General features: G+C 43.7%; 4 protein-coding genes across 4 annotated transcripts; 1 reads left to right on the top strand and 3 right to left on the bottom strand.

Annotated features, from left to right (window-relative positions):
- Nucleotides 1-634: 634 nt before the first annotated feature.
- On the top strand, nt 635-1,936 carry PMZ80_006668 (uncharacterized protein; the record flags this gene model as incomplete). The annotated part of the gene is made up of 1 exon (XM_064875080.1): nt 635-1,936. One exon carries the CDS (start codon nt 635-637, stop codon nt 1,934-1,936), a length of 1,302 nt encoding a protein of 433 aa, XP_064729480.1.
- A 332-nt stretch (nt 1,937-2,268) lies between these two features.
- On the bottom strand, nt 2,269-2,843 carry PMZ80_006667 (uncharacterized protein; the record flags this gene model as incomplete). Its single annotated transcript, XM_064875079.1, has 2 exons — nt 2,269-2,325; nt 2,376-2,843. 2 exons carry the CDS (start codon nt 2,841-2,843, stop codon nt 2,269-2,271), a joined length of 525 nt encoding a protein of 174 aa, XP_064729479.1.
- An 81-nt stretch (nt 2,844-2,924) lies between these two features.
- Nucleotides 2,925-3,503, bottom strand: PMZ80_006666 (uncharacterized protein; the record flags this gene model as incomplete). The annotated part of the gene is made up of 1 exon (XM_064875078.1): nt 2,925-3,503. One exon carries the CDS (start codon nt 3,501-3,503, stop codon nt 2,925-2,927), a length of 579 nt encoding a protein of 192 aa, XP_064729478.1.
- Nucleotides 3,504-4,400: 897 nt separating this feature from the next.
- On the bottom strand, nt 4,401-5,341 carry PMZ80_006665 (uncharacterized protein; the record flags this gene model as incomplete). Its single annotated transcript, XM_064875077.1, has 2 exons — nt 4,401-4,457; nt 4,511-5,341. The coding sequence occupies 2 exons, from the start codon at nt 5,339-5,341 to the stop codon at nt 4,401-4,403; spliced, it is 888 nt and encodes a 295-aa protein (XP_064729477.1).
- Nucleotides 5,342-12,015: the final 6,674 nt, after the last annotated feature.

Raw genomic sequence — 12,015 nt, 5'->3', positions numbered from 1 at the left:
TGGGGGGTTGATGCCACCGGGTGGTTAAGTCTTGGAAGCTCCAACCCCAATTATTGCTTTGAGGTCAACTCGTGCCTCCTTTCGCGGTCCTGCATGGAATCTACATGAGTGATCAAAACGGATAGAAATGATCTCAGCCCCTAAAAATGTGATGCATGTGCTGAGATGTTCGATGTCTGCATGGCTGCGGAAGCATTGCTTGTCGCTCGTAATGCCTCGTGGGACACGTCTCTTCCCCTTTGTCAGATATGCATGTGAGTCTCCTGGTCTTGTGTCGGTCGACACGACCTCGTCAAGTGACCTTCCTCGATGCCCCCAAGCATCCCCACCTGGACCCTTGCACGCCTTGGCAGATTCATTCGGAGCGCAGCCACGTGCATACGCGTCATGAAACATGCAAACAAAACAAATTCGAGAGACGGGCATTTCGAACGCCGGAAAGTCATGGTCGCTCCTACTGGCTGACAACCAGAGCAGGCAGGATGGCAGTAGAGAGCTGTTGATGTGCTTGCCTTCAAGTCTGTTGTCAATCAACATCGCTGTGCTGAGACCTGATGTCGAGCTCGACATTGGGGTGCAAACCTGCACTGCTGAGTGAGAAACCCGTTGCTGGCTGACCAAGTCTTGACCTGCAATGATCTTTGCGAAACGCGTTGCTGTCCTGGTCTTCACAGCCGTAGCACTGATCCTTCTTCTGCGGGGTCGAACTCCCAACTATCGCTCTACTTTGCAGGGCTTGTCACAAAGTGTCGGATTAGGAGAACTCATCGAAGACGAAGAAGAGAGTAGCCAACAGCAACAGCAAGAGCAAGACTTGAGAAATGGACCGCGACCAGCAGTAGATCCAGCAGCACCGGACACTTCGCTGCTCCATCACAATGTCTCGTTTGCATCCTCGCCGTTCCCACCAGCAACCCTGAAGCCCGCAGGTGAACCCTACACCCGCGCCCTAGTAGCCGGCCGTCTCACGACCGAAAACACAACATGGCTGGACACATACCTCCCCACAGACCCCGTTCTCAAACCATTCATCTACGTCGTGAACGACCACAGCGCTCCGTTGCACACACCAGTTAACAAAGGCCACGAAGCAATGGTCTACCTGACCTACATCCTCGACAATTACGATTCTCCGTCCCTTCCTGATGTCAACATCTTCATGCATCCACATCAAATAGCATGGCATACACCAGAGCTGCTGAATCATGATTCGGCTGAGACATTGAAGAGACTGAGTTCCGAGCGGGTGGTACGACAGGGCTACATGAACCTGCGCTGCCACTGGGACCCCGGCTGTCCAGAGCGGATCCACCCCGGTACATCCTACAAAGATAATCTAAAACGCGAGGAGATTGCGCTGGCAAAAGCATGGGCAGAGATGTTTCCCGAGGATCCAATACCCGCCGTTATTGCTGCACCGTGCTGTGCGCAGTTTGCGGTATCGAGAGAACGTATACGCAGTATACCCAAGCACAAATTCGAGCGCTATAGAAATTGGCTGCTACGCACACAAGAGACGGACTGGATCAGCGGACGGGTTTTCGAGTACCTCTGGCACAAGATCTTTACGGACCAAGATAAGCTTTGTCCTGACACACGGAGTTGCTACTGCGATGGGTACGGAATCTGCTTCGCGACTCCTGAGGCATTCGAGACGTGGTTTGATAATCACCATTGGTGGACGAAAGCAACCAAAGAGTTAGAGAAATGGGAAGAACGCGCGCAAATTATTAATGGGGTGGGCAATTGGAAGAAGATTGAGGAAATGAGGTTGGATATTCCCATTCCTGGACGAAATTGGGAGTTGAAGAGGGAGATAGATGAGAGATTTCAGTTGTTGGTTAGAATGAGGACTGAGGCATTGAGGAATGGGACTGATCCGGAGATTAGAGCCAGGGTTGCGGGTCGACCTTGGAAGGAGGGTAATGGGTATTGAGGTTGGCATCTTCTGAACATAGAAATTTAGACATTGGGCATAGACTGGCTGCATCGATGGCGTTCCTATGTTTGGCTCGGCTAACAGAATTGTCAGACCCAGTCATGGTCAGAGGCTATGGTATGAGCACTGTCTGAACACAATTGACTCAAATCTCCCGACCTCGAGTCCTGTTATTTCGCAATGCATCTAAGCCAAGCTGCTGCTTCCTCTCATATTGCATTCGTGTTCACAAACTGTCCTGGTAATTGCCGAAGAATCAATGAAACAGATACTCGTAAGCCCAGACTGGAGAACCCCTCATTGCAGCATTCTCATCAGTGAAAGATCTCCTAACCACGTCTCTCCACTGCCTCAAGACCTTCAGACGTAACTCGAAACATGACCATCTGCAACATCATTAGCTTTTATCTCATCATCTGCACTCCCTAACATATACCTGCTGCCACCCCACGCGATAATGCGCCAACCACGTAACATGCGTACTCAGATAAACCTCGCAATCGCCCCTGCCGTTCTCCTCCAACAACTTCGCCAGACCATCAACCTTCAGCAACCCAGCCGCATACGAGAACTCGTGGTCTTTGTGTCCAGCATCGAACTCAGCCTTGTACCCGTCCGCCAGCAACGCTGCCCACTCGCTGGTATAACAGTCGGAATCTCGATCGGTGTAGCAGTGTCGTGTAGCATCAAAATGAACGTGTACCTCCGTCGCCCCACCTAAGAACGGCAAGATTCGATGATAACCAGCGGCAGACCATAAACGGCTTCGACCGTTGAAACCATCGATATGAAGAGTTGTGATGTTTTCAAGCAGCCAGGCTATCTCAGGCTTGGATGTGAGTTTCTCGAGGACGTCGAAGCCGTTGTAGTCGTCGTAGCAGATCGTGAGGGAGCCGTTGAACATGGCTTTTCGGGATTGGCATTGCGGCGTTGCGGATTTTGCGGCAGGTGAGTTCGAGGTTGAGGAGTGGGAAGCCGTGAAGGGTCATTTGGTTGTAGGATGTGTCGTTGTCGGAGGTGCGGATGAGGTGGTTGGGGCTTTGGTGGTGGGTGTATGCTGCTGTGACTTCGTAGCCCTGGTTGTAGTTGTCGTAGACTCTTTGTAGATCTGGTCTTGGATTTCTTGGGGCAGTTTGAGGAAGGGAAATGGAGTAGTATCTGGTTGTGCTGTTGGGTCTGGCAGTGCGGCTACGATGGATGACCAGTCACTGGTGGCGGTGCAGTCGCCGTTGGTGGCCCAGTCTCCCTCGGCAGCCCTGTCCCCAGTGGCAGCCCTGTCATCCTGTGCTGCAGGTGTGTTTCGAGGAGTACCCCCTCGACCGCGTCCACGACCACGACGGCCACAGCGGCCTCGCTTTGGAGTCGTGCCCTGGTCTGTAACTGGCTTTAGCTCGGGGTGTGCGACCCAGCACTTCGCTTGTCCTCCTCGGTGACGGCGACCGCAGCCCGCTACCGGACACTTCGGAAGTGTGTTTCTGGCTCGATTAGTTACGCCGCCTCCACTTGCCTTGCCGTTGCCGTTGCCATTGCCAACAGCTGGTGCAGATGCAGAAGCCGCAGACATCTTCGAGGCGCTGTAAGACGTTACCCAGGCCTCGGCTTGTGGTCGTGATGGAAGATAGGTCGAAGGCCTTTGCAGATCTGGTCGTCACGGAGTTGTGTTGACTGATCAGCGTAGTAGAGAGGTCAATTGGATGACGAGACAACGGTTGATAATTATAACAAGTGGTCTTCGAGGTCTTTATAGGCAGCCTACGTATGCATCCACACTGGGTAACAAGCACGGCCGAGCCAACACATTCACCTGTGAAATGCGACTGTCGCCCTTATCACACAAGGCGAGTTCGAACAACACTGAAAGTGTTCATACGGGATCGGGTGAATATATCTGATGATCTGACGTGACAGGGATGGCCAGCCGGCAGGTTAGGAAAGTGATTCGCGCCGTGGCTCGGTGTGCGCGAAGTGCTCCTGCGCGGCGTGGGCGACGCAAGCTGAAGCACAAAGCCTGCAGCTACTGTTGTTGCAGTCCGTGGTTACCATGATGTCGTCTGGTGGCTACACCGGGTCTGATCAGGATCGCTGATACATGTTTTGCTTGCGGAAGACTCCCAACACCATGCGCTTTGCGGGTTTAGGTTTGCCAGATGGTTAGCTAAATATAGGTCCCATCTGAATCTGAATCAAATTATCTGAGTAGCATTTCAGAGCGATGAGGGGGGATTTCGTGGTCGGTATCGATTGCCTAATCCCTCTTTGCAGAACGCTGGCAGATGCCTTTGCCTCTGAAAACGCGCTTACGGCCCCTGTGGATACTATTGGCTCATTGCTTCTCATGCAAGAAGTAGATGGCAGAGCTTCTCGAAGTATGGGCTCACCTCATGTGCGTGGCCACTGTATGTTGCATATAAGCCCTCTCGTTTGCTTCTTCAACGTCTGCAAATACACCAGTATTGCCTCTTCAACCCGATCTGTCAATGCATGCCCAGCCCTTCGAGGTGATGCGGAACTTGAGTATCTAGATATGTGGTTAGCTCCTATTTATTGCTCACATGCATGCGCTAGACATACCTGTTGATAAACGCAGCCGTGCATCTTCATGAAATCTACTCTCGTGGTAAGGTAGATCTTGCAGCCTCGATTGCCAACAATCTCCCCATTGATGATCACTGCTTCTTCCTCATCCTCACCAGCTTCGTCTTCTCCTTCGATCGCTTCTGCACTCTCATCGTCCTTGAACTTGCTGAGTGCTTCAGTGCCATTGTCGGCCGTGTCGCCGCGTTTGTCCTCAGCTGTGGCCTCCGCTTCTCCATCGTCTGGCATCGTATCACGTTCTTCCATGATTCTCGCTAGATCGAACAGTCTCAGCGAGCTTGCGGGGTAAGTGAAGTCCACGTCTTTCTGACCCAGCTTGAATGCAGCGCGCCATTCTGGAGTCTGAATTTCTCGATACTCTTGTGTCTGTGTAGTAGGAGCCCACCGGTCCTCATAAGCATACCGGAGGACGTTGTAGTGGAGATGAATCTCTTGGACAACTGGGAAGTCCCTGTCCATGTTGGCCCACACATCGGCACTTGGATAACTATATGCTAGGCTCTTACCGTCGAATCCAGTGAAATGGATTGTCGTTGTCATATTACGAAGCCAGCCGAGCTCCTCATCCTGTAGTGCACACATAGGGGTGAAGCCGCCATGCTCGCTATAAACGATCCCAAGGTGACCATTGAAGCCAGCTTTTCGAACCTGCTCTGCATCGGCGAGATTCTTCTTGCAAGCGAGCTCCATGTTACGCTTTGGTAGACCCCATAGCTGCAGGTAGGGATCTCTGTGGGCGAGATGATACCGACGTGGACGGTGAGGATTTTTTCGAGATGTTGCAGTGACTCCGTACGGCTCGTACATCTTCTCATAGATCCTATCCTGGATCTCCTGTGGGAGAGCATGAAAGGAAGATTCAAGCTGCTTAGACTGAGGCTTGGGTGTAGCAGTTGGTCGGCTACTTCGGGCTGCAAAGGCAACGCGACCACCACCTCGTCCTCGTCCACGACCTCTTCCTCTGGTGTATATACTCTGGTCATGTGCTTGCTGCATTGATCCTTGTTGTGCTGTAGCTCTTCCCCCACCCCTTGAGCCTCGTGTTGAGTGATGCTGGCCACGACCTCTCCCTCGATCACCACGATTGTGGTTATGGTTTCTTGGATTCAACTCAGGATGTGCCACCCAACATGCATCCTCTCCACCTGGATGTCGACGACTACAGCCATCGACTCTGCACTTGGCATATGTATACTGTGATGAACCGCCGTTCGTGCCAGCAGGGGCTGACATTGTCGGTGGATGGTTGTCGTAGTGGAAGGTGGATTGCTTAAGGAGAGAGGGTCTGGCTGATAGATGGCTCTTGGTCCGTGGAGTCAGAAGAGCAGTTTTAGAGCAGTAGTTGAGTTCCAAAAGATAAACGGTTATGAGCAATTCTGACGGAGGTTGGCTCGCACCAGAAGAAATAATCTTCGCTGATTATATATGCCGGGTACTTATAGGCTTCAGTTCGTTGGCCTTGCACTTTGAGTGACACGTTTGGCTATGGTGCTAGCCCATTGCTACCGCGTGCTGCCGAAATATCACCTTTCTTATAGTTTCGACCAAAAAAGAGCATTGTTCAAAGGGTGACAGGCCTGTTGAATGTGTTGACTAACCAGCACACCACGACATTCGTTGATGGCCTGAATGCTGCACCGCTCACGACCGTACTTACAGGCAGGTGATATGACTGCGAGTCGTTTATCACCGAGGAAAACCTTTGGTGTCAGCACTTGTTCACAGTCAAGACATGCTTGAACACTGCATGGCTCACGCAGCTGACCGTATCACTCGATATTGGTGTCTGTGACGGGTGAGCGTAGGCGGATGACGAAATGAATGGCCTACAGCCCGAACGACGACTTGGCGAGCATGAGGCTCATTTGAGGAACAACAAGATGTTATCATGGAAGCCTATGAAGCTGTCTAGCAGAAAAGGACGTACGTTGCCATTGCTGGGGGATAGAAGGAGCATGACACATCTTGCCCGTGTTTGTCAGCTAAACAATCTGGGAATACGTACATCCACTTTGGCCGGTTGTAGCAAACCAGTCGGATCGGTTTGCAGTAGTTCAGAATTGTCTGCAGAACTCATTGTTCGAGCTTGGTCTATACTTGTATGTCCATAGATATTGGGGAAGCTGCAAACTCAACTAAGTCATAATGCTTCGAAAATGGGCAGACGACCACTAGCGCAGCAGGGTTCCATTGAACACAAGGTCGCTTCCTGGTCTTCCTTAACTCCATGTGGAGCAGAGCCCTCGTCGTAAGAAGTAGTGGTAGTGGGGTTGACGTCTCCCGACAACTCCGATGCACAATGTAAACAACATTTCGCGTAATTCTTGACCACGCTGCCTATCCATAACCATTAATAATAATTTAATTCCGTCTTTATATTCGTGATTAGCGACCTTAATTTACTTATTCCCCCTCTTTAGATTAATTATCTTACTAAAAGGTAGGTATAGGTAGTATATTAAATAAAATTCGCGAATAGTCGCGTGTATCGATTAGTTAACTTATTAAAGATAATAAGACCTAATACTAGATTATTAAAGAACTATATAACGAAGGTATTAATACTAATAAACGAGTATTATAAAGATAGTTATAGAAGTAAAGGAAGAATACTAGCTTCTTTTAAAGCGAAAGAATTACGCCTTTTAATATACTAGATAACCTAATTAAAGACTACTTTTAGTCTAAGTCTTCGTTAGATTATAGTATTACTATAGCGTGTCACAAGCTCCAAATCACCTAAGGTGTAACAAAGGTGGCCCTAGAACAGGTGGGGTGGTTGGTTGCTGTAGTAAGTGTTATGGGACACGAATGTAGAATGGTATGAATGAACTTCTACCAAACTAGGTTGAACTTGGATTTGAGATTAACTACAGAAGTCAGAAGAGTATCTGACTGACTATGAAATGACTTCGTATATATGTTCGTGATACGCAATGTTGGAATGCCAGCAATGTTGCAACATGGCTACATTCCCAACATCGCTGTTTCCTGATTGGGTTTAGCTCCTCTATGCGGCCTTCGCGGTGTGTCGTGTCTTGCCTACGCTAGAGCGCGTGTTCCCGTGGTTATTGGCCTGATAGCCCTGGCCTTTATGCGGTGTGTTACATAGCGTTAGTAGACTACGGTTTTTATCTTATAGAGTAATAAGTTTAAGATAGGCGGTACCGTTTAGGCTTAGTCTACTTAGCTTAAGATATATAGGTTAGGTAAATACGCTTTCTTGAATATAAGGCTAAGGTTAAAGTAGCTATCAAATTAGGCGTTACTTAAAGGTACGATCTAATAATAATAGTATTTTACCTTCGCGGACTAGCGTTTAACTACTTAGTAATCTAAGACGATATTAAGTATACGCTAGCTTAGGTTTATTAAGAAGCTAGTTAGTTATAAAGTTTTTATACTTAAACGAAAAGGCGTTATAAGGTAGTATACCCTAGTCTAAACTAAATATAGTTATTTAACGGCTACGATAAGCTAGCTATTCGCTATAGGATTAGGGTATATAAAGCTAGTAATTACTATTCTAAGTATATTATATACTTCTATATCGGCCTAAGCTATCGTATATAAGTCGCCGTATGTAAAGTATACGCTTTAGTCGTTTAAGAAAAAACTAGTACTTTAGGTATAGTAGGTTTAACCGCGGAACTAAGGTTTCGATAATAGCTAATCTATAGTATACCCTTTTTAAAGAGTATTAGTAAACTCAATTTAAGACCGATTTCTATCCTAAAACTTATTTTTTAAGTAAGTTTTAGGTCTTTGATACCTTAATAAGAAATAACTATATTAAGGCGTTATAGTATTATATAATTATAGTATAAAGTAAACTATAAATAAAAAGCTTATTTATATCTTAAATCGGAGTTTCTTCGGCTAATAATATTAGCTTTATCTTAACTAGTTATAGTCGGTTAACTAGTATAATAATTTTAATAGCGATTAAGTAGTTCTTTAATTTATCTTTATTTCTTTAATTCGTAACGAGATCTTTTAGTAAGTAAATATCTATAATAGTTACTTTATTAAACGCTAAAAAAAGCGATTAAATTATATTCGTAAAAGGCCTAACGAAATCTATAATAAATTTAGTATAACCCGTTCCCTAAATAAAGGTAAAGAAGAATAACTCGGCTTCTAGCTAAGCTAAAGTATTTTAAATATATAGCTTAAAGCACTTAATAACTATAGTAAGTTTCTAATTAATTAATTAAAGACTTATCTTATACTTATAAATTATAGATCTTAAAAGTATATTAACCCCTAATATCTAGTAGTAGTACTAGCGATTACTTTAATACTATAGAAAAACTAATATACCTAAAGCCCTTAAATTTATTGATACCTTTAACTATAAGGAATATAAGCTATTTATATAGTACTAGTAACTCCGGGATCTTATAAGGGACTATATTGTAGCTAATAGTGAAAAATAGACCTAGTACGTAAAAACGAACTAAGACACCTGCGAAGCAAGAAAGAACGGGATCCGATACGGTAGATAATAAGTAAAGAGGTGCAGTACGTAAATGGTTCGTATACGATTATGTACCGAAAAACTACTATAGCCCCTTTTCCGCTGCTATTAACCTTCTACTATCGCGATACCGATGTACCTAGTGGAATAGGTATAGAAATCTTTAATCTACGCGGTAAAGGATAGATCGAAATAGGTTTTAGTACTAAGTAAATATATAAAAAGCTGCTTTCGGTATACTTTCGCGGGCGCTTTAAGGTATAATTCTATATATTTCGTAGCTCGAGTAGCCCTTAATATAGATTTACTTTAACCTTATTAACCTTATTACTTAGACGTTATTATTATTATTATTACCTGTATTATTACGTATAAAGGCTTAGTAGTTACGCTTATAGTCTTCTTATATTCTAGTCTCGCGCTTATCTTTCTTAACTTTTTTCTTCTTTTATTAATTATATATAAAGTAGGTATTCGCCTCTATATAAGTTAACGATAACGTTCTAGATCTACTCTAATATATAACTATTATTATTAGCTAATACTACTAGCGTTAGAAGTATAACCGTAATTATTTACGACCTATAATATTCTGTAATATAAAAGCTAAATATACCTTTTAGGTTAACTAGTAATACCTTAAGACAGTAGATATAGCTATAACCTACTACGGTATTCTAAAGCGATATACCTTCTACTAGGAATTAGTTAATATTAAACTATAAATAGTACTTAAAGAATATTAGATTATACCTTAACTAAGTATAGCCTTCGTCCTTTTTTTACGGCTAGATCGTATCGTAGTATAAACTAATTTATTTCCTCTAACTATAAGTAACTTTATATATCGAGTAGATCTATAATAATATATTATCGCCTATTAACATAGGTAAGCTCTAAGTAAGAATATTCACTAACGATTCGTAGCCTTTCGATTACCCTTTATTCGCCCCTTTACCTATTCGCTACCGAAGTCTTTTTAAACCTTATTTTTAACTCTTAACTCGTTAATAATAGCTCCTACTAACCTTAACGACTACTTAACCTAGTATAGTAGATGCGCTTTAAGATATATAGGTATCGTATTTAGATTATAGTATAATTACTAACGATTTAATAGCCTCTATAACCTCTTAAAGATTACTATTCCCTGTAATTAGTTCTTAAAGGCTTACTAAGAGTATAAGAGAGCCTATAATTCGAAGTATAACTCGGTCTTAAAGTAGCGATTTTTCGGTAACGAGATCCTTAAGAACTTTATTAACGCTACTCTTAAAGAGATTACTAAGCTCGGCTTCAGTAAGGTCATAAAGTACGAGATAGTTATTAAGAAGAGTATATTAATAGCCGAGTACTATTTAATTCGCTAACGATTTTAGTTATAGATAAACTTAAACCCGAACTCTAAGAGATAATTAAGCTCGCTTAAACCCTTATCAATAAAGGAAAGGCCTTAAGAGCCGCTCGTCTTAAGTTCGTTAAGGCTATTAAGGCGAAGCCCCTTTAATCCGCTAGCGACGCTATCTAAGCTACCCTTACTAAGCGAGTTAAGGCTTAAATCGACCCCGACATCGCTTCCTTCTCCCCCTTAATTTCATTTAAGAAAGTTAAGCTAGACGCCGGTAGCGGTTATCTATCGTTAGCTCCGAAGTCTAGTATCGGTATCTTATTCGTTAGCGATATTCCTAGTAGTAAGCGATCGATTTCTTATAACGACGTTTAGTATATTCGAGAATCTATTTAAAACCTTATAATCGTTACTTAAGAACTTAAGGATAAGGTCGCCGGTATAGATTCGACTATAAAGAAGATACTAAGTGTATACTAATTAGTTGTAAGTAGATTAGATATATTATTTAGAGGATAATCGCTAACGAGTTTAGAATAAGTTAGAAGAGTTCGCTGGCGAAGAGAACGATAGTAACGAAGAGATAACGCTCGCTAAGCGAGAGAAAACCCCCTTAATCGTGGTTAGAGACGATAACGAAAAGGATAAGGAAGCGTTCTAGGTATAGTCTAGTGCGGTTCGGTAACGAGATAATAATAATGTTTTTATAACGATTTTATAACGAGTTAATAGCGATAAGCTACCGTTCGCTATCGGATTTAGACCGAGAGCGACGATATTAGGTATATAGCGTTATCTGTTTTGCGTTAGGGCGCGATCGGGTAAGAGCCGGTACCGCCTCGGCGGTAATAAATTATAACTTATATATATCGTATTCTACTTGTTATACGTAACGTAATCGCTATTTACAGCCGAGCTTAACTTCTTTAGTGGGACCGGAGTTATATCTTATCGGCGACGAGGATACTAAAGAGGAGGAAAGTAAAGAAGAGAGAGAGGAGGGGTAGGGATTATATAGCGCTTCGCCTAAATGTGAACCCTTATTCGGATCGTAGTATAGCCGTTTCGAAATTTAAGTCGCTTCTTACTTTCGGTAATTTAAGTTACTCCTTACTTTTAATATATAAATAGATTAATAAAGTTCTAATATAATATTAAAATAAAACGATTAGCCTAGTTAGCCTCGTTTACCTCGCCGCTTCCTAATATAATATTAAAATAGAACGGTTAGCCTAGTTAGCCTTATTTACCTTACTACTTCTAAACGTAATATTAAAGTAGGAGGGTTAGCCTAGTTAGCTTCGTCTATTTTAACGGTTTCTAGGAAAAGAGCTAACGGTAACTGTACTAGCCTCGGTATTAAGTATTCTCGTTATAGCTTTAGAATATATAAAAAGAGAAGGAAAAGAAATAGAGAGTAAAAGGTAGATAGGTATTATATACCTAATTATAAAGGAGAAGTAACGCTAGTAGAGAGGACGGCTAGTTCTTAAGTTCCGGGAAAGGCGAGAATACAGGTAAGAGAGAGGGAGGTAAAGGAAGATACTAGTAAGATCGTCGCTATAGGTTAGCTTAACGGTCCTTTACTATCTCGCTAGCTTTAGTAGTTCGAAAACGTTTAAAATCAAAGGGCTTCTTAAATAGAATACTTAA

This window comes from Knufia obscura (assembly GCF_036327395.1).
Source record: "Knufia obscura strain CCFEE 5817 isolate CBS 148926 chromosome Unknown scaffold_7, whole genome shotgun sequence".
NCBI lineage: Eukaryota > Fungi > Ascomycota > Eurotiomycetes > Chaetothyriales > Trichomeriaceae > Knufia > Knufia obscura.
Note: the sequence above shows the minus strand (reverse complement) of the source record. Positions and strands in the feature narration are given on the sequence as shown.